This window comes from Rhinatrema bivittatum, chromosome 9 (assembly GCF_901001135.1).
Source record: "Rhinatrema bivittatum chromosome 9, aRhiBiv1.1, whole genome shotgun sequence".
Classification (NCBI taxonomy): domain Eukaryota; kingdom Metazoa; phylum Chordata; class Amphibia; order Gymnophiona; family Rhinatrematidae; genus Rhinatrema; species Rhinatrema bivittatum.
Genome location: NC_042623.1, coordinates 182,158,910 through 182,182,270, shown reverse-complemented (window position 1 = coordinate 182,182,270; position 23,361 = coordinate 182,158,910). Strand labels below are relative to the sequence as shown.

The window sequence follows — 23,361 nt, the reverse complement described above, 5'->3', positions numbered from 1 at the left end:
TCCGCCAGGTCCCTCACAAAGATATTGAAAAGAACCGGTCCCAAAACAGATTCCTGTGGCACTCCACTTAACACCGTTCTTTCTACAGAGTAGGTTCCATTTACCATTACACATTGCCTCCTGTCAGTCAACCAGTTTGCAATCCATGCTTCTACCTTGGCGCTCACTCCCAAGCTTCTCATTTTATTTACAAGCTTCCTATGCGGGATCGTATCAAAAGCTTTACTAAAATCCAAGTAAATCACATCAAGCACTCTTCCCTGATCCAATTCTCTAATCACCCAATCAAAAAAATCAATCAGATTTGTCTGACAGGACCTTCCCTGGTGAATCCATGCTGCCTCGGGTCGAGCAACACACCAATTTGTAGATAGTTTACTATCCTTTCCTTCAGCAGAGTCTCCATTAATTTTTCCACCACTGAGGTGAGGCTAACCGGCCTGTAGTTTCCAGCCTCCTCTCCGCTCCCGCTCTTGTGAAGCAGGACCACCACCACTTCTCCAATCTTGTGGCACCACTCTCGTTTCCAAGGATCTATTGAACAGGTCCTTAAGCGGACCCACCAGCACATCTGAGCTCCCTCAATATCCTGGGATGTATCTCATCCAGCACCATGGCCTTGTCCACTTTCAGTTTTCCTAGCTCTTCCCAATCATTCTCTTCTGTAAATGAAGTTGCGTCTACTCCACCCTCATCCACAGTCTTGTCAACTAGCGACGGTCCTTCTCCATGGTCTTTCTTCCTTAATGAACACTAAACTGAAGTATTTATTCAATATTTCGGCCACTTTTTCATCTCTCCACACATTGATTTTTGTCACCTTTCAATTTCGCTATACCACTTTGGATCTTTCTTTTTTCTCTCTGATATATCTGAAAAATGTTTTTGTCACCACGCTTTACCTCTTTGGCAATCCTATCTTCTGCCTGACATTTTGCCCTCTTGATTTCTTTCTTCATCTATCTCAGTTTCACCAGATATTCTTCCTTGTGTTGCTCTTTTTAGGATCCTTTATATTTCTTGAACAATGTTCTTTTTTGCTTTTATTTTATCAGCCACCTCCTTTGAGAATCAGATTGGTTTCTTATGTCTCTTACTTTTGTTTACTTTTCTAACATATATATTTGTTGCCTTTGTAATTGCTCCTTTTAGTTTGACCCACTGTTGTTCCACCTCTCTCATTTTCTCCCAGTCTTCTGGCTCTAGGTATGTGCCCATTTCGACATAGTCTGTATTTTTGAAATTCAAAACTCGGGTCTTCATGTGACCTCTGTATTCTATTTATGATACCAAACCATATGTTTGAGGATCACTGGTACTCAGATGGGCACCCACCCGAACATTAGAGGCATTATCCCCTTAATGAGCACTAGGTCGAGTATCACTCCCTCCCTCGTGGGTTCCATTACCATTTATTTGAACAGAGCCCCTTGCAGGGCATCCACTATCTCTCTACTTTTGGTAGATTCCGCAGAAGGGAATCTCCAGTCTACATCCGGCAGATTAAAATCTCCAACAATCAACACGTCTCCCTTCTTTCCCACCTTATGGATGTCTACAACCAGATTTCTGTCTAGTTCTGTTTGAGTCGGAGGCCTGTAAACCACTCCAGTAAAAGTGGATGCACCATCTTTTTTTTTTTTTTTAGGATGGCCCATAACACTTCTTCTCTACACCACATTCCTTGCAGTTCAGTTGCTTGGATATTGTTTTTGACATAAATAGCTACTCCCCTTTTTCTGGCCTCTCTGTCCTCCCTTAACAAGCTATAGCCTGGTATGGCCGTAATCCAATCATGAGAATCCCTGAACTATGTCTCCGTAACAGCCACAATGTCCAAGTCCGCCTCCACCATTAGGGCCTGCAGAGCTGGGCTTTTATTGCCCAAACGACAAGCATTTGTAGTCATAGCTTTTCAATTTTTCTCCCTTGATTTGTTGCACTCCCTAGTCACCTTTTGTTTTATCAGGCCGACTGACTATAAAATAAGTAGGCTCTTGTTTACATCTAATGTATATGTGGCCCTCATATCCTTCCCTGTCCCTCTTATTCCATAGTCAATGCCACAACTCGAAATGCAGAGATGTGAAATACTGCGCTTTTTTACACACTTAAGTTCATAAGCAGCCTCCACGAATCCCTCTGCCGTTACAAGCGTTCTTCCTCCCAACTGCTACATGCCCTCGTAGGCACACAAGGCCTTCAATGCTTGCCACTGTCGGGTGTGTTTGGTTCTCATTCTCTCTGCGCCTGCTCAAGATTTCTTCCAGTGTGAAGGAAAGCTTAATTTCATTTCTGGCCTCAGTGTGGAAACATTCTCAGAGCTTTCCAAGTGCCCAGCTTTCAACATAAACACAGGGCTTCAAGGTTTTATTTTAGAAATAAAAATAATTAAAATATGGGACCTCAGCTAGCCAGGTTCAATTAGCTATATCCTAGAGATTGTTTAGAAATAAAACAGACCATTTCAAGAGAAAAGTTCCATTAAATTACTTGTCAGATAGAGGATCTTAGAAAACATTCGTTCCTTGGTACTACGATCATCTAGAAGAAATACATGTGGTTCTAATCGAACAGGACTGAAAGCTTCCTAGCTCACGTGCTTCGTACTCCTGCTGCAGGGTCTGTGCTTACACGCAGAAGTGCTCAATGTATATACACACGCTAGTGCGGGTAAAAGGTGTCTGAGCTAGCGCAGGCAAGACTGAACATTCAATGTCTCAAGAGAAAAGATACACCACAGGCAGGAGTAGTGCAAGCTTCCCTCATACACACACACACTCCCCAATCAAAAAACTAGGTAGAGGCAGTGCAAGCTTCCTACACACATATGGCCCTACCACAGGCAGCAGCAGTGCAAGCTTCCCTCACATTACACATTGCTCAGCACAGGCAACAGCAGTACAAGCTTCGTGCGTGCGCACACACACACCACAGCCCCAACCACAAAACAGGTACAGCACAGACAGTAGCAGTGCAAGCTCCCCCCCCCCCCAACCACACGCACACAGGCAGCTGCAGTGCAAGCTTCCCTCACGTACACACACTGCCCCACCACAAAACAGATACAAAGGCAGTGCAAGCTTCCCCTCACTTACACACATACATACATTACTCCAGCACAGGCTGCAACAGTGCAAAGCTTCCCTCACACACAAACACACACGCGCTGTCCCACCACAAAACTGTAGAGCACAGGCGGCAGCAGGGCAAACCACACACACTTTTCTGCCCAACCACAAAACTGGTAGAGCACAGGCAGAGACGGTGCAAGCTTCCCTTTCACACGGTCAGTTCCCAATCAAAAAACTAGTAGAGCACAGGCAGCAGCAGCAGCGTAAGCGTCACACAAACATTCTTTGCCCGAATACCAAAACAGGTAGAGCACGGACAGAGGCAGTGCAAGCTTCACACACACACAGACCAAACACAAAACAGGTACAACACAGGCAGCAGCAGTGCAAGCTTCTCACACATACATACACACACACACTGCCCAATCAAAAAACTAGTAGAGCACAGGCAGTGGCTGTGCAAGCTCCCCACCCCCCCACACACACCGTCCCACCACAAAACTGCAGAGCACAGGCAGAGGCAATGCAAGCTTCCCCTCATACACACACACACACTTCCCCACCACAAAGCACGTACAGCACAGGCAGAGGCAGTGCAAGCTTCCCTCACACACAGACCAAACACAAAACAGGTACAACACAGGCAGCAGCAGTGCAAGCTTCTCACACACACTTCCCCACCACAAAGCACGTACAGCACAGGCAGAGGCAGTGCAAGCTTCCCTCACACACACACAGTTCATCCACAAAACGTCCACCACAGGTAGCACCAGTGTAAGTTTCACACACACAGACAACTCCACCACAGAACAGGTACTGCACAGGTAGCAGCAGTACAAGCTTCCTTCACACACACACACACACACATTGCGGCAGTACAAGCTTCCCTAACACACACATACACACACACACACATACATTGCGGCAGTACAAGCTTCCCCAACACACACACTTCCCCACCACAAAGCAGGTACAGCACAGGCAGAGGCAGTGCAAGCTTCCCTCAAACACACACACACTTCCCCACCACAAAGCAGGTACAGCACAGGCAGAGGCAGTGCAAGTTTCACACACACATGCACTGCCCCACACCTACATGGAGAAACCATTTCAGGCCTTGTCCATCTTTCTCTGATTCTTACAAGATCTACAGGATATCCAACACCCAGGCCCATTCCATGCCTTACAGCCGCTATCCAAAAGTGTTTTAAATAAATAACTACTGAGCCTCCCCATGCCTATTAAAGTCTGGGTTTTAATAATGGTCGCTCCAGGTAGGTTTCCCCAAGGAATTCTCGGAAACCTGAGGCAGCCATACCAGTACTCTTAGGGTCCTAACTACTGCTCTATGCAGATAGTATCAGTATTTTCTTGGAGGCATAGGCTATGAGCGTCAGAACAGGTTACTCCTAGACTACCCCGATGGCTTATAGTGCCACTGAGTGCTCCTCCTCTAGGATCTTCCATAATTCTAAGTCTGTTCTTGTTTTAACCAGCGTCATGGTGTATTTTATTTACTGACATGTCTCTCCAGCTTTCCTTTGTGGTCCCAAGGCAGGTCACATACGACAGCTATTACAATGCATTCAACAAAACATAACCAACCAACTACATGCACAGGAACCAAAAATGAAAACCTGCATTCTGAATCACCTCCAGGAGCAGCTGCCAGTGGACCAGGGCCCAGCACTGTACGCAGCGTGGCGTAATCCGAGCGTCCCACCCCACAGACTGCCGCCATACCATCCCCCCCCCCCCCCCCCCAACGCGTGACCAGAACGTACACGGGCTCCTAAGAGATCGTACGCCGTGGCAAGCACCACTGTCAGCAGCCCGGGCCTGGGCGTAAGCAACCGACTCCCATGCCAAATTCTGTCGCTAGCACTCCCAGCCGCTTATTACCTAAAATGGCGGCAGCAGCAACTTTAAAAAAAAAAAAAAAAAAGAAATTCCGCATGGGGGGGGGGGGGGGGGGGGGAGGCCTCCAGCCTCCGCGGCAGCCCCGCCCTTCCTTTCGGTTTCCATAGTAACAGGAAGCCCATGTAGGAAGGGGCCTTGAGCATGCGGACAGGTGACTGGGGGCCCCGTGCTGGATATTTTTTTTTTTTTTAAAGCTGTTGCTTCTGTCAGATCGGGACTCGGCCACTTTAGGTAACAAAAGGCTGGGAGGTGAGAGGGAGGACTTCAGAGGGGTGGGGGATCTGGACAGGGCAGAAGAGTGCGGGCGAGAGTCGGATTCAGCTTGAAGGCTCACTCCAAGCAAAAGTACAAAAAAAACCAAAAAAAAAACCTTCAGAGCACAAGGAGCTGTGGTCCCCCAACATGGATGGGGTTTCGCCAGGGCTGCCTGGGGGGAGGGACATGAACCTGAAGTACAGAGTACAAAGGCCAAACCAGAAGAAACGTCAGCCTCAGAGAGATCTCTCAAACCTCCTCATGCAACCTTTTAAAAATAAAGGCGAGGGGGTAATGAATGAATTGGGTGTCCAAACCTTGCCATATTCACTTTTTTTTTCTTTTTTTCCCCATTGTGGTCACCCTGTTAAAATCAGCAAATAAATGATGATTTTGCATTAAAAACTGCAGAAATGATCCTATTTAACTTTGTCCCATGTGAAGGTTGTGTTGGCTTTGTTCACTTAAGCGATTCACTGACACACAACATTTGACTAGGGGGGGCCTAAATGCTTGCACACAGCTCTATATTTCTACACACAGCCCCCTGGGCCTTTTTATGACCCCGTAGATTCAGACTCACTAGTTAACCTTTTGCTGCGAACTGCGGAGTTTATAAGGGTAAGTGGATGAAAACAAGACTGTGCTTACATTCATTTACTCAGCCATCAAAATCCCCTGCCACCCACCGCCTTCCTGTGCCTATGGCACTTCCAGTCTCACCTTATTCCCCGTCCCAGCGCAGCAGATCCCAAGGGCCATGGCGGCTCCATATCGCACGTGAGGATTGTAGCTCTCCGACAGCAGGGAAACCACACTCGGACACTGCTCTGGAGTCCTGCAAACAGAAGACCCACCTTCCTGTTAATTACACGGATTCTCACCCAACACCCTGTGAACACATCCTTAGCATGGCTGAATCCCTCTCCCCGGGCCATCTGAGGGCCTGTCCTGAAGCATGCATCTCCCGGCCCAGAAACCCAACAGATCAAGTAATTCAACAAAAGATGGGGGGAACTGTTGTAATCTCCTGAAGGGCAATAGACAGAGGAGACATGTAAATGCGATCCAAACTACAAGGTCCGAAAACCTGAACAGCGATTTGATACCTTTCAGCTGCCACAAAAATAGATTTCAACGTGTAATGCTCTCTAATCCATTCTCCTTATTTACAGATTCAATCTGCGAGGTAGCAGAAAATGACTTCTGAGTACATTTTCTATATCTGACATTTCTCTTTCGCTTCACTTAGCCTGATAACGCAAGCATAACAGGCGAGCGCGTCACACTCCTATCTGTCCTTTACCATTAGAAAGGAGAAGCAGACTAGGAATGGCTCCTTCTTACAGAGGCAGGCGGATTTCTAATTATCTTTACAGAAACAGAATCATTAATATTAACCAACACGGACAGGTGCCAAATCTGACTCCAAAGGAGATGGTTCAGACCCATGCAAGTCACACCCTCCCGAGCACAGCACCGGGGGACTCACGGCTCTGGATGGCCCAAACAAGAGCAGATACCGTCTGAGAGAGGAGGAAGCTTGGACAAGACCTCAAAGTGCACCATCGTCTTAAGTGCTTGACCTCTCACTGCTGGAAGCCATGAAATTATTGTACCAGCTGGCTGAGAAGGGGGGGCGGGTGTAACGTGACGATGAGTGTCCCATCAGGTTAGAAACAGCAGGGATTTGAACCCTCCTCCTGGCTCCCTGCCCCGTACACTAAACACTAATTCACACCATCCCCCCCCCCCCCCCCCGCAACCTATCGGGACTCTGGATGGAGCGATACAAATCTCTCCCCGATCTTCACCGCTATCCCGGGTTACAAACCGCCCAGCAAAAGCAGGAGGCAGTGGACGTGGAGGGATGGGGAGGGGGGAGAGGAGGTGAGAGGAATGTTTCTGGGAAGGAGAGAGCAGGACCTTCTCTGGCTCTAGGAATGTAAATAGGAGCACAAGAGCAGTGGCGGGCGTCAGGCTTTTCTGTAACGCCAGCAGCTAGGCAGGCACACTATAAACTTAACATGCATTCAATTATTTGCCAGCTGCTTTCTTGGCCAACAGCAATCCCTCAGAAACGAGCTGCTGCGCAGGCAAGGGAGAGAGATTACAAGGCATCTAAACAGGAGGTCCAGGGTTTCTCACTTGCAGTCCAAAACACCAATCCCATGTTTTTGATCATTTCCTGGCACAAGTATTTTAGCAAGAGCCACAGGCATCCACAAAGCAAAGTCATCAGGGCGAGCAGCGTGCAGAGATGGTAAAAGCGGTCCCAGTGCTAGAGCGGCCTCACTTGTGGAAGGCACTCTTATTGATGCAGTTTTTTTAAAGTATTGCTGTGTGCGCAAGTACTGCTGTGTGCGCAAGTACTGCTGTGTGCGCAAGTACTGCTGTGTGTACAATTTTTAATGTTTGTCTTGTTTTACACTTGCCAATGCTTATGCTTTGTCCTGTTTCTTCAGACGGATCCTTCTTCCAATTTTTGAAGGACATTTTTTGGCTAAAATAGCCCCCTCTCACCTCACTTTTTTTTTTTTTTTTAGCATGCTGGCAATCGTTTGGCCCTCCTTCCACCTTTCTTAATGCATGGAATACATATGGACTGCACTTCTAAGATGGTATTTCTTTTTTTTTAACAATCTCCACACCTGTACACTTAACCTCTGAAGCTGCCCCTTTCAGATTTTTTTCTATCTTCCTCATTTTATCAAAGTCTCCCTTTTGAAAGTTTAGTGCTAGAGCCGTGGATTTACTTATTGTCCCCCTTCCAGTCATTAATTCAAATTTGATCACATTATGATCACTATTGCCAATCGGCCCCACCACCGTTACCTCACACCAAATCTTGCGTTCCACTAAGAATTAGATCTAAAATAGCTCCCTCTCTCATCAGTTTCTGAAGCAGTCATTTATTCCATCCAGAAACTCTCTAGCATGTCCTGATGCTACATTTACCCAGTCAGTATTGGGGTAATTGAAATCTCCGATTTCTCTTAGCATTTCGTCACTGTCCTTATTTTGTCCAGGTGGATGGTAGTTTACCCCTATTGCTATAGTCTTCCCCAGCACACAAAGATTTGATTGTGCATTTAGTCTCTTGCACCCCATATTACTCCAGCACAGAGACCCCAGATGTCAATGCACCTTACTCCTGCCTTGCAGCAACCTTTACTAGTAGTGATGGCCATACAGCCCAACTCACCATTGCTAATGCACCTCAGACCCGCCCCGCAGCGCTCCTGGTTATTCCAGTACTGAGGTCCAGCTCATTCGGAATACATTATTGCATTGTTTGATTATAGTAACAAGTTCGGTAATTTATTAAGTGCTTTGGGGTGTTTGTTTGCCAAAGGTGGTCTAGGATTATAAAATCAAATGAAAAAGAAGGAGAGTCCACGTGGCAGTCAGGCAATTTCTGATCAATTACTGAATTTCTAAACCAACTAAACAAAAATAAGGGCAACGAGCTGATTTTGTTTAAACCCTTCTTCCGTGGGCTGTGAGCAGGAGCCTGGGTGGTCTTCTATACATTTGTTTTCAGAAAGGGGGCATGAAACTGGCAGCAATTCTCTCTCTGAACATTTTCCAGGCCTCTGAACTGAGCTGTAGTGAATACACCTGCCTGAGTGATGGACGCTTGCTGGCAAATTTAGTGATAGAAGCATTTCTCCAGAAATCCAGCTTCACACAAAGTCTCCCTCCTCCCTCATAAACTGGATAAGAGACCACTGGACACAAGTTGTCCTCGCTGGTGCTCTCAAGTCCAGGGATGTTCCCTGCCTACGGCTGTGAATTTTTTACAGGGTAGCGCAGTTAGATCAGTACAAATGCAAAAAGAAACATTTCACTCTTGGAAAATGACCAACAGCTCTTGTTTTATGTTACTTTGACAATGTTCTGAAAGACATTTTACAAAAAAAGAGAGCAGACATCTGTGTGCACAACCTGGACCAGATGGTTTACACCCCAGAGTTCTGAAAGAACTGAAAAATGAAATTGCAGATCTATTACTAGTGATTTGTAGCTTATCATTAAAATCATCCGTTGTACCCAAAGATTGGAGGGTGACCCATGTAACATTGATCTTTAGAAAGGGCTCCAGGGATGATCCGGGAAACTATAGTCCAGTGAGCCTCGTGTCAGTCGGGAAAAATCATAGAAACTATTCTAAAGAACAAAATCACAGAACATATAGAAAGACATGGTTTAATGGGACACAGCCAACATGGATTTACCCAAGGGCAGTGTTACTCAACCAGTGTGCCGTGGCTGTAGGTCTGGTGTAACACGGCAAACTTCAGTTTATCTTTTCCCTACAACAGCTGACCTGCAGGATATCCTCCCGCCAGCAGGGGGAGTCAGAGTAGTGCTTATCTGCTGGAACTTCTGCTTTCCTATCTGCTGGCTCTCTGTTACAACTGAAACTGCAGGGGGCACTGTAGTCTTAAGTCCTTTTGGCCCCGTGCAGTTCCAATTGCAGAGGAAAACAAGTAGAGGAGGAAGAAACAGCACCAGGTAAGTGTTGCTGATGGACATCTATTGGCTCCAGGACATGGGGAGAAGAAGCTGGGGTGTTGAGGGAAGGGGAAATAAGGTGATGTGATGAAGGAGGTGGGGGGAGAGGTAAGGAAACAAAGGGTTGATGCCAGAGGAACGGGGAGGGGGAAGGTGATGGAGAGGGAAGGTGGTGATGAAAGAGTGGGGAGAGAGAAAAAGTAAGGGAAGGTGATGACAGAGGATAGAGGGAGAAGGAATGGAGGGAAAGGGATGATGCCAGGGGGTGGAGGGAGAGGGAAAGGAAGAGAAGATGATGCTGGAGGAGAGAGGTTAAGAGAAGGTGATGATGCAGGGGGATGGGGTGGGGAGGGGGAGAGAGAAGGGAGATGATTATGATGCCATGGGAGAGGGAAGAGAAGGTAATGTTTATAGCAGAATGGAGGAAGAGGAAAGAGATGGTGATTATGTTAGAGGGTGGGAAATATGGGGAGGGAGAAGGGTAAAGAAGACAATGACACCGGGGGGGGGGGGGGGGGGGGGTAGCAGAGAGGGAAGAGAAGCGAATGATGATGCTAGGGTTGTGAGGGAAATAGGGAAGGTGATGTGGACCATGAGGAAGAGAGCTCTATTCCAGGTATACCATGTCACAAAATGGCTGGGAATCACTGCCCAAGGGATGTCTTACCTCAACCTTTTTTCTCTCTCTCTATCTTGTGGATAATGCTGATCCAATAGAAAGCGATAGAAAGCGTTTGACAGTCTCCTGTGAGAGACTCCTGAGAACATTAAAAAGTCATGGGATAAGAAGCAATGTCTTATTGTGGATAGGAAAGAGTAAAATTAAATGGTCAGTGGAAGGATCTGGACTGGGACTTGGACTTTTTAATATATTTATATATGATTTGGAAAAGGGGGAGCAATGAGTGAGATGATCAAATATGCAGATGACACTGAATTATTCTGCGCTGGTAAATCACAAGCAGATTGTGAGACTGCATCCCAATGACATTTAATGGGGACAAGTGCACAGTGATGCACATAGTAAAAAGTAACCCGTACTATAGTTACACCATGTTGGGTTCCATTATTGGGAGTCATCACCCAAGAAACGGATCTGGGCCTCAGTGCCAGGTGCCCCCCTCCTCTACCACCACACCTCCTTCACTGCAGTCTCCCAGCCGGCAGCCATGCTGTACCGTTTTCAGCGGTTGACTGCAGCCGATGCCAGGGCCTGGGGGGGGGGGGTGCAGGAGGCAGACTCCAGTGACAATGACTGTGTAGGCACACAATGTGCCCACCGAGGAGCGTGGGACTCTCATGGTGCCCGCTTGAGTACCAGCTGTTAAGGTATGGTATGGAGAGGTTCTGAATGTCCTTTTAGCGGGGTTTGGCGTTACTTCATGAAGTGTCTGGTAGTGGAGTGAGTTTGTACTGCTGTTACTGAGGTGACACCATTTTTTGCATGTTGGATTCTAGTTCTCTTCTGCGTCCATTGCATTTTTATTTTCAAATGATTACTGCTCTTTTACTGCAGTTATATTGTTCTCCGACTTGAACACGCCGGAAAGGGGAATTATGAACAAACACACTATTGGCTTTATTACGTGACATATCTAGTTCTGCCTAGGGGTGAGCGGCCTAAATGCGGTCCCTGTGTGCCCCCATCAAAAGCGGGTGAACTTGGTAGATCTCCTTTGTCATTTATTTCAAGGGGATCCCTCCCCGTTACCTTTTTCTCCAATCTTTTCAAATTCCAGCCTTCCCTCCTAACCTCCAGGGCACCAGAAGCAGAGTAGGATTCGTTATGGTTTGTTTGGTTTTTGTTTTTTTTACCCCACTGGAGGGTGGAATTTTGTTTTTGATGTGGATCCTTACAGATGTGGCCATCCTAGGGTGACATCACCCTTTGCTTTAAGAGCACAGGAGATCCCCCTTTTCTAATCATCAGCCCCATCACTGTGAGCGCAGGGAAGCTGCCAAATGCCATTACTGTTGTAATATAGGTTTCATCTTGTTGTATTTTGTTTGCATCGATGACTATTATGCATGTTTGTTGTCATCTGCATTGAAAAAGTGATGTTGGACATCGCAGAATATAAGAATAAATAAATTAGGTGGGTCAGTCTACCCATTTTTTCTGTAATTTTTATTAGAGAGATTATGAGAAGAATGAGAGGTTGGAGGGGGAGTCCCTAGGTGCTAGAGTCCCATGGTATGCCTCTGCAAGCTAGGGAGACTGTTATTTTATTTCTGTTTGTGGTGCCTGAATATCAGTTTCCAGTATTGGCTTGAGTAATACACACAGACAGCATAAGCAAAACCCTCTGCTCGGTCCCAAGCAGCAGAAAATATCACAAAACCAGATGCCTTGTTGGGTGTCACCGTCTACGGAAACCACTTCAAAGTGTTTACGCTCCCTTTCACTTATACTCAAAGGGCCTAACTCTTATCTAGCCCGTGACCGATAAACAAGAAGCAATACAGTCCCTGAAGTTAGAGAGAAAACAAACAATGGAAGACAAGAACTGTGAGGCCCAGTCTGCCTAGTCTCATTCCTGCACCTTAACTGATCTTGGTCATTATTCCCCTTATTTCTTCAGAACTATCTGGTCTGTTTTTTTCCAGCTTTCAACACATACTCGGTAGAAAACATGATTATTGGATGCAGTGAATCTTCCAGTATTGCAAACCCTGCAAAATGGGCTCAGTGCGTCTGCACAGTAATGGCAATCATGTCCTCAGCAATGCCGGACATTAGTGTAATACAATGCATAGAACCTGGTTTGGGTCTAAGGGCTTTTGTACGATACAGGTTTGGTGTAACTCTTGCAGTATTCCTTCCTGGTACAAAGAGCATGCAAGAAGCTGTGATTTTCCAGGGGGGAGCATGTATGACTTGTTTTCATGGATTTCTTTCCTTCTTCAAAAGCCGCATGCAAGTGATGTTCATTGTGATGGGTTATGCATGGGCTCTCCTAGTTACTTCTCAGTGGACTGACCTGAATGCATAAGCCTGCGCATTAGTAAAGGGTCATGACCTCACTGCATCTCCCTAGCTCTTCCAGAGATATGGAACTCTTATACAGGATCATTCTGATGCGTGATTGGAATAACTAAAGCATTTCATTTACTGCCTTTCTTCATAAGACTTTGAAGTTCATTGTTTATAACCCTGCTGAAAACTAGAGCATAATAAATACAAATATATTCAGTAAAGTCAAGGTATGCCCTGCCATTAGTCAGAGATAATATAACATCTCGTGGTCATTGGGAATATACAAACAAGTCTTCAGATGATATCAAGTAATATCACAACCAACAACTGGATCTTGCAGTCATGACAGAGTGCTGAACTAGAAAAGCAAAGCAAAGAGCTTACAGGCTGCATGACTGCACCCCGACAATGGCTCTGGGGTGCAGGGTCTGAAAGTCATCAGGCCTGCAGGAAGCGAAGGACGCCTCTAACATCCAGAAGAAGTTGAACACCAACTCATAAACTGGAATCATTCATCAGTAGCTCATCAATTTGTTTCCTCCTTAAATGTATTTTTTAGATTTTACAGACATGACAAAAATTGGTGAATAATGCTGGCTGAAGAAAGAAACATACCATTATCCCAGGAGTTCAAAAGGCAGGATCTAAACATAAGAACTGAATGAAGAACTGGGCTAAATAGTCACACAGGAGCAAATAAGCAACAAAGCAGCCCTTCTCCTCTAGCAGCATGGACACAGGCGTGCACACAGTCTAAGCACCAGGATCTGACCACCATGGAAAGAACGACAAAGCACTGGGGAAGCCAACACGAGTCTCGGACTAAAACATCTCCTGAAAGGCAGAACAGCTGTTGCCAGCCACGGTCTACCAGGCTAAGACTTGCCACAGATACTCAGCTGAGCAAACCTGCTTTGGCCAAGAGACACAATGCAACCTTTTCAACTCTGATTGCCCAACAGATGGACATAGGATAGAATGTAAGGAAGGTCTCCACTTCTGTCAGCAGTGATCATGTTAACATATTTAATATAGTTACACTAAACCCCCAGAGATTCGAGGTCTGGTTCATCTGCAGTTGGCAACGTGACAGTGCGGCTCCGCTTTCTTCAAGCATTTAAACACAGGAATATTGCCAGGGCCTGCCCAGAAATGCATCAGAGGTAGAGAAGGCAGGCAACATGAGGAACGCTGCAGACAGAACTACAGGAGCACTTTTATCCCACAAAACAGGAGTCGTTTTATGGAAATGTAATGACAATTTAATTAACTGCGTGGTATATCTACTTTGTTTTCTTTTCATATTGTGGATTCAAACAACTTAAATCAAATGAACCCAACAACAATTTTTTTTATATTACAATAGTTTTTATTTGTAGCACTAGTCTTACAAAGTCAGAGAGAGCCTCAGGGATCACTCTCGGGGCCCGTTCTGTTCAATCTCTTTAGAAGTGATATTGCAGAGGAGTTAAAAGGAAACGTTTTGTAGATAACTTGAAGGTCTGCAACGGACTGGACACCTCTGAAGGAGCAGGCAGGATAAGAAATGATTGAATGCTTGGCAGTTAAAATGTAATGCCACGACGTACATCTGTGCTTTTGGAGTGCAGCAGTGGGGTGAGAGACGGATGGGCACATACCAGGAGGTAGAGCTCAGCGTCTGATGATCGGGAGGCAGTAACAAGGTGATGAGCGGGGCCAGAGGAATGCTGGGCCGCACCCGCAGGAAAAAGGGCACGATCATGCCCATGTACCAGCCACTGCCGAGGCCTCACCTGCCATGCTGTGCTGGAGACTGGAAGCAGTCTGTCCCAAAAGACATGAGGTGAAACTAAACAAATATACCCTAGGGGGAGAAGGTTGTACAATAGGGGGCCATGATATGAACCTCCAAGGGAGTGGATGTAAGAAAAAATGTCAGGAAGTGTGGAATGCCCTCTTGGAAGAGATGGTGAAGATAAGGTAACAGAATTCAAAAGAGAGTGGGATAAACACGGAGGTGACTTAGTGACTACAAGATGGAAATGAAGAACCAGGTTAACCTATGGTAACTTGGGGAAACCTGCACAAGTCAGCAATTACAACCAGTCAGTGGTGTATGCAAGAGATCTCTTTAGGCACAGCTTACAGCTCGTGTCTGGTTTAGCTATCTGGCTTTTTATATAACAGCAATGGAGTCTGATACTCATGAAGGCAGTAAGGCGGGGCCGTCCGCTCTTCTGCTTCTATGGCCAGGGCAGGTCCTCGGGCCACTGCGAGAAGAAATGAGAGGGAGGTCTGGCCATCACCTGCTTTTACGGCTTGGGATGGGCGTCCTTACCCTTGGGTAACCTAGAGTTACAATCCTAAACACCTTGCTGGACCAGAGTGGATGGACCTCTAGGTCAATATTAAAAAAAAAAACCCCACCAAACAGATAACATACCCAGCTAAAGCTCCCTCCTCTGGCTTCCCTCTCACCCCAGCCCTCAGCAATCCTTCAGCCCAGACTGCACAAGCTGCACACTTCCAGCACCCCTCCCCACAGGTCCAGGTCGCAGTCACTGCGGACCGCAATCCGCGAAAGGTTCTAGGATGCTGGGAGACTCATTTGGGCTGCCAGGCCCACAAGCTTTTTCGTTTGAGTGCTGCGGCCCCATTTAACAGGCTACATTCTTTTGAATTTAGCCAATCAAAGCTACAAGTTATCCAGCCACACAAGGCCGGATAATGTTAAACCTGCTCTCTACCATGTCTTAAGTTAGCCGGACCAGTTATTTGGCCACCTCCAAATACCTTAGTTAGCCGGACAAGTTATTTGGCTACCTCCAAATATCTTAGTTAGCCGGGTAAGTTATTTGGCTCTCTCAGCCCCACACGGAGGGCTCCTTTTTATTTGACTAAATCTTAGCTGGATAACAATTTATGTAGCTAACTTTTAGCTGGATCAGCGAGGGGAATAATCAGAACATTCCATTTAGATTGATAACCTATGAGTTACCCAGTTAAATGGCTCTGGATATTGATCTCTAGGTCACTATAACAGAATATAAGCATCAAACATTACCATCACGTCTTCCCCTCATATTTGTCACTAAAGGATTCTCAGTCAAACAGTCTTGTTCTTGAAAAAATAAGTCTAAAAGTGTTGAAGTTCCCTTGGTATCTCCCCAGATATTTGCAGGGAAATCTGCATTAAGGGCAGTCACCTTTTGGTGCATGGACAAACTTTCTTTTTCTGAAAGTGCTTCCAAGCCTTCTCTTCCTGTTACCTAGGTAAGAGTGAGAACTCTGTGACAGGGAAAAAATAATTATGGTCAAATTCTTGTCCATTTCCACAGCAAGTGACAAGTTATGTGGGGACCCTATTTCTTCTTCCTGAGATATTTCCTGGAACCAAGATCCAAACTATTGAAAGACAATTGTCCCTTGTCCTCTTCTTCCTTCTGCCCAGCAGTTGGGAACACAGTAAGCCTTTGAAATACAGAACACAACCTCTTGGGAAGACCTTAACACTTCCCATAGGGAACAAAGGAAGAAGTCTGCAGGGGTAATAATTCCCATCAATTTGGGGAAGCTGACCACAAACAAATTGGTCTTTCTAGCAGTGTATTTCACAGCATCAATTTTCTTAAGTAGAATAGTTTGATGGTGAAATTGAGTCTTCCTTTTCACCAAATTGATTACATTCAATGTGTACTGGGACAGGGAAGTACTCATTTATTTAAAAAATTCCATTTATATATTTGAACAACCATACTAAGTGGATTACAATAAAACCTGTTGCTTTTGTTTTCTCGAGTCCTGCTATATCTGTCCACAATAGGGGTTCTCTCTGCCTACTAGCAGATGGAGACAGAAGACACACAGTGACATCAACTGGCATAAAGGTGGGTGCCACACTGGCAATAGTCAGTATTCAAACGTCAAAGCAATTGAAAATACCAACTCTCCCCAATATACAATTAACTTTAGGAACAAGAGAGACATCAAACAGGAGAGATGAAAGAAACTCTGTTTGTCCTGCTTAGAAAGCAAACTCTGCTCAGCAGGTACCATATCCCATGTCTCTATATGCACTGAGTACACCAAGCAATGCCACAGGAGAAATAAATAGCAGAGAAGTAGCAGCCTCGGGTGTACCTCAAAGGCAAAAGTCAAAATTTTTTGCCAAACTCAAGGTCCATTGCCAAGGATAACCGTGCAGGCCCCAAATTCCCAGGAGTCCCCTAGACTGGAGTAGCAGGACTCGAAGGAAAAAAAATCAACAGGTAAGTCTAAATTTCACCTTCCTTTTGATCCTGCTACACCAGTCCAGATTATGGGGCGTCCCCAAGGCCATTCCAACACGGATGGGGAAAAAGACAGGGCCGCTCTGAGAATGCCTGTGGGGAAAGCCATGATTCTGAGACCCGCCCCCTCCCCTGACATCATCGCAAACGGATCCGGGCAGTTTGAAAGGCGCCAAGCTAGCAGGCGCTTGTGATGGGGAGGGCTACCCACCAGTGCTGATCACCTTGTAACAGCTAACATCCAAGGTAAAAAGACAAAAAAAATTGAAAAAACTGCCTTTGAAACTGAGGAGAGATTTCTGTGGGGAAAGCCATGATTCTGAGACCCGCCCCCTCCCCTGACATCATCGCAAACGGATCCGGGCAGTTTGAAAGGCGCCAAGCCAGCAGGCACCGCGCGCCGAAAGGGTGCGACAAAGGGGCACTCCCCTTTGTGCACCCTTTGTGTTATTTGTTTAATATGCTCCTTGTTATACCTTTTGCTTAATTATTAAGAACTTTGATTTTGATGAGCAAACGGATCCGGGCAGTTTGAAAGGCGCCAAGCCAGCAGGCACCGCGCGCCGAAAGGGTGCGACAAAGGGGCACTCCCCTTTGTGCACCCTTTGTGTTATTTGTTTAATATGCTCCTTGTTATACCTTTTGCTTAATTCTTAAGAACTTTGATTTTGATGATTTTTTGTAATCTCTTAGCCTCAGGTACAAAAATTTTAGATTGTAAGCCCTTTTAGGGGATAGTGAATTACCTATTGTACCTTATTGTAAACCAATGTGATATCTCTTTTTGAAATGAACATCGGTATATAAAAACCGTAAATAAATAAATAAATAAATAAATAAATAAATGCCCAAAGGCAATAATATCCCCTTGGCTTATACATCTAATTTGTAGCAACGTTGAGAGAATATAAAGACCAAGTGCTGCTTTACAGATATCCTTTGGAGCAGATGCTGTAGACTCTGCTCAAGAGCACTGATTAGAGGCCATCGATTAGCCATCTTTTAAATACCTGAGGAGGGCTCAAAGAATCTTTAATAAGGGAAGAGACTATCTTTACTATCACATTCCCTTTTATGAGACACTGGAAGATACACTACCTTTTTAACTGAAGGCAAAAACGACCTTGGATAAGATGGATGACACTGGTTAAAAGTGGTAAAACAAAGGACCCCACAGTAGAATTGCTGTAATATATAGAAAAGGTACAGAGAAGGGCGACCAAGATTATAAAAAGGGATGGAACAATTCCCCTATGAGAGGCTAACGAGGTTAGCATTCTTCAGCCTGGAAATGAGACTGCTGAGGGGACATATGATAGAGGTCTATAAAGTGATGAGTGGAGTGGAACGAGTAAACGTTAATAGGTTTACTCTTTCAAACAGTACAAAGACCAGGAGACACACTACAAAGTTACCAGATGATATATTTAAAAGTAATGAAAGAAAATATTTTTTTTACTCAATGCATAATTAAGCTCTGGAATTCGTTGCTAGAGAATATGCTGAAAGCTGTTAAAAATCGTTTCCACAAGTTTCTAGAGGAAAAATCCATAAACCACTATTAAGGTGGATTTGCAAAAATCCACTGCTTATTCTTGGGATAAGCAGCACGGAATTTATCAACCCCTTGGGATCCTGCCAAGTCCATGTGACCTGAATTGGCCAACGTTGGAAACAGAATACTAGGCTTGACGGACCTTTGATCTCAGCCCAGTATGGCATGTTTTGGGCAAAAGCACAGAGGAAGGGCAGAGTAAACAGCACACACATATGGCTAAATCACAACAAAAGTAATGTGTGGCAAAAATTAAACTGATCAATAACAGTTAACAACAAAATAATGTTATTTTGCATATGCACACATCAGTTGTGCATATTAAATTCCACAGTAAATGGTGTTGTATAAATGAAGGACCCCGACACGGCCGTGTTTCGCATCAGGGCTGTGTCAGAGGGACCAGATTATTCACAAATTTGTATTGTGTATAAACCATCAAAGTGCATGGTTATTTCTCAAGGATGATGTGCAGCACAGATTGGGTTTAATGAAGAAAGAACAATTTTATGGAGCCACAGAGGCAGCTGTGACGACAAATGAGTAGATCACCTTAATAAACTCGAAGTCCAAAGGGACTTTCACTATTCAAGAAAGTGTACTAAGCCAAATCAGTAAGGTTGCTGCAAACATCACGAAATCAAAAGTGAATACCAAATTGAACAGCCGAGCTCTGTTGAAGTCTAAACCGGACAGGTCTCAAGTTGTGCTACCCTTGCAGTGTAAACTTCTAAAAACCACAGGAAGTTCTTCTCCGCCCACCAGATCAACCTGCATACTTTCTGTGCTATCATTGGTCTTCAAGTGTTCCCTTGCCCGTTCACATAAACGATCATTAAGGGCAGGCATTGCAACCAGGCTGGTCCAATAACCTTGGTTTCTGGTCTGTTGAACCAGATCCTTTGAGCTATGTGAGGGGTGACAGAATGCATCAGACAGGCCCAGAACCAGTCTGGGAGGATCCAGATCCATTCCTTTTGATAGATCGTGGTACCTGCCACCCAATCAGGCCAACTTTGACTGCACAGAAGGAGACACCCCACAGTGTTTTGACTGCAGCGAATAGCAGGTTAACAGAGTTATCTGAAGCCATAGGTAAGCCTTGGCTCCAGAGAATTAGATCCACAGAGGCCATCACAGAACTCAGAACCTGGTGATACCTTCTACAGTCTGGGAGACCTCTGTGGGATAAGTCTCACACCTAAGCTAACCATTTACCAACTCTCACCTGAGTCAGGAAGCCTCTGCCTACCCTGGTATCCTTGCAAACCCAGAGACTGTGAAAGCACCAGACTTCCTCTGTAGCTCACCTTTCAGCCCAAGACACCAAGGACCAGAGTCCCCTAACTGAGGGAGTGCCAGAAGAGACCTGCCTTTTTCTTTCAGAACCCCAAATAGGGGTACTGATCTAAACCATGAACCTTGAGTGGTACTGGGGCACAGCTATCAACTCTGCCTTTATCATCTACTCTTGGAGGCCAAATCTAGGGACCACTCATCCCATACTATGACAAGAACCACTGGCTTGATAGGTGAGAAACCATTCACAGTAGGGCCATTGTAACCCAGATGCCTACCAGAATTGCTCTGGAGGGGAGGAGAGGTTGGAGGGTTAGGGAGGAGATTTGTTAACCCTTCATGGTCCAGGAGAATCTGGAGAAATCCCTGTATTGACAATTAATCAACCTGCAAATGGGTTGATCGATATCTGGTCAGAATATCACCTCCCCAGGCTGACTCTTCTCACATTCCCAAAGCCACTGTGGCTTCAGTTTTGAGACCAGCGGATGCTATCCTCTGGGAGTCTGTGAATCACTGGATCTCAGTCCTCCCAGATCTTTGCCAAATAGTAACCCTAAAAAGGAATACTGACTATTGCCAGTGTGGCACCAGCCTATATGCCAAGTGATGACATCATTGTAAAAGGGTGTGTCCTCTGTTTCCATCTGCTAGGAGGAGATAACCCATTAGTCTGGACTGGTGTAGCAGGATGAGGAACCTGAATTAGAGAAAAATTATTTTTCTGCAGTGAAGTGATTTCACTTTTAAAGCCAAGAGACAAGTTTGCAACATATCTTCCTAGACGTTAATTTTTTTTAATTCCAAAGCTTTAGAAAAAGGTTCCATATTTTCAATGTGACTGGCAATGCAGAAGCTCGTTTTGGAGTTCACAGTCCATGTTTCTGCAAGGGCGACACTTGGGGGCTGCTACAATCCTTTTAAGGCACTTGAGGTGATGCTTTAGCTGAATACATTCCTCAGGGCCAGCCTTTAAACGTTAGCATTTTTGTTTCTGTTCAAGAAATGAATTCTCCCTCATTGAGAAGGGCCTGCTCGTGTGAGCACATGCTCTCCCTGGAGTCACTGTGCTGCCGTCCTTGCTCTTTACAAAAGTGGCCGCATGTGGTGTTCTCCACGAGTAAAGCACTTCTTAGTCATCCGAGTGCTGCACTAATGTTACTATTTCTTAGGATTGAAGAAAGGGGTCTGTGTGTGCAGGGCATGCCATAACATGAATATAACAAAAGCAGCTTGCCAATACAAGATGCCCCCAGCAACATAAGCCTTTGCTTTATGCTCCATTTAATTTTCAAGTAAGAACCACTAAACTAAGAGAAGAGACAGTTTTATAGGGGGGGGAAAAAAAACCAGTTGCTGCTGAGAATACCACCCTGCATTAACTTTGGAATAAGAAAATCAGACCCAATGTACAAGACGTACTTTGTATCCAAGCTTCGGTTTTATGCAAACCCCAAAAACAAAAGAAAGTAAAAATAAAATAAAAATAATTCTCTGTGGACAAGCAGGATAAAATGCAGTGAGTTTCCTGCATAAATTTCCTCTGTTATTTTTCCTTTGCTGATGCGAAAGGACACACAAGTGCTCTCATCGCCTGTGGTTTTTTTTTCTATTTTTTCAGTTTGTATTCATTTTTTATTTTTTTTTTTTATAATACTTTGTCTCCTCAGTAAAAAAATAAAATAAAAAACACTTCTGACTGCCATATCAGGAAAACAGCCCTTCAAATTGTGTACCAAGTGCAGCCACAAAATGGCAACCATTGACTTGCACAAACTCTGCCTTTGATGTCTGGGACCCTCCAGATATAAGGCCTGTGGAAGGACGTCTCCACGAGTAATTATGTTATCACCGCCAGTTCAAGTTCATTTACGAGGCATCACGTCCTGAAAAGAGGAAATTCTCATTTTCAGGCAAGTTAGAATCACCTCTGGAAAAGAGACCAGTCTTGCCACTGAAGTAAGAACAGGTCTCCTTCAAGACACTGTCAGCGCAGAAGGGCAAGATAAGTCTGTCTCATGTACCCAAGTCTTCATGGCACCAATGGTATTGATTTTGGGTTCCTCGATGCCAACACTCTCAGCACTAGATATTTCGGGGGCCAGGAAAACCTGAAATAGGTTTACCATCTATCCAGAGTCAGATACTTCATCAGTGACTTTTCCTCCAAGCACAATCACGTTTTCTTGCAAAAGCTATGGCATGATTTTGCTTGCAAATATATGTCAGACATGCAAGGACCTCTTAAAAAAAAAAAAAAAAAATCCACTCCAATACTGGAAAGGTTCTCTCAAAAACTGGATTTTCCATCATCCTTTTTATACTATTCCAAAAACTACTGGATCCGAAGAAATCACAATCTTCTCACACACAGTCCGTTTCTCCAATCCATAAGAGTCGGACTCAGATCCCTGTGATCGATTCTCTCATGATTCTTGTTCTAAAATCCCAGAATCCCCACGACTGCCTCTAGGTCCCAATCCAGAGATGCCTAGAAGTAGGAAACTGCCTGAGGATCTTTCATATCCAGATTTTATTCAAAATATGGCAGAATCCATCCCTTTCCCACTGCACAAGATCCTGAACCTTCAGAAGATTTCCCCAGGAGTTTTACGTATATTAAGGCACCAGAACAGCTGAGTGCAGTTCCAGTACACAAAGCCTGCCAAGATCTTCAGCCAAGATGTGGGTCAGTCCAATCTCTACACTACCGATTGCAAGTACATTGAAGTAAATGAATTCCCAGGGCAAAGTTCAACTGCTCCATAATTCTGTAGTGGTGGAGTCAGCACTTCGGAAGGCTAAGATATCTAAAATCTATGCCAATAATTCCCCGGGAAGGCATGCAAACTTCTAGATAATGTAGGCAAAAATATCCAGAGCAGACGACACAATACTTCCATAATATTCTAGAAAATATCTGAGATGATTCAGCTTCTTTAAATTGCAGCATCATCTATGAGAGGTAGATGAATGCTCTAAATATCTAAGTCTATTCACAATAACTGATTTCTCTTCAAGAGCTTCAGCCATAGCTATAGCAACCAGAAAACTAGTTTGACTTAAAGCTTCAGGTCTAAAAGAGGACCTTCATGATAAGTTAGTGGATGTCCCTTGCACAGGGGACAATTTATCTGGAGATAAACAGTCAATATCATCAAGCAGCACCAAACAAGGTTACAGAACGACAACCTATATCTTTTCAGAGAAGATATCAATCTCACCTACACAGGAAACAGTTTTATCATCCTTGTAGACATTACACTCCTTATCTATAAGAGAAACAAATTTCAAAGCCTGCAACCTCTGCAACAGCAACTACAGAGCAGAACCTTCACTAAAAAGATTATAACCTAAACCTAGTTAACAGTCTACTCAGAAATAGGTTTTTGAGGGGGGTGGGGTGTTTTGTTTTTAAATTGCAACTACTTTCTGGTGGAGAAAGGCTACAATTTTTTCACCATCACTGTTCTCTCATCATAATTTAATGTT

At 44.9% G+C, this 23,361-nt stretch overlaps 1 protein-coding gene across 1 annotated transcript in view; it reads right to left on the bottom strand.

The window, feature by feature from the left end:
• Positions 1-23,361, bottom strand: part of PSMD1 (proteasome 26S subunit, non-ATPase 1) — a 244,400-nt gene that overhangs the window by 92,644 nt on the left and 128,395 nt on the right. Inside the window, 1 exon segment of the mRNA XM_029614980.1 lies at positions 5,973-6,087. Within this exon segment, the coding sequence (XP_029470840.1) occupies positions 5,973-6,087 (115 nt within the window).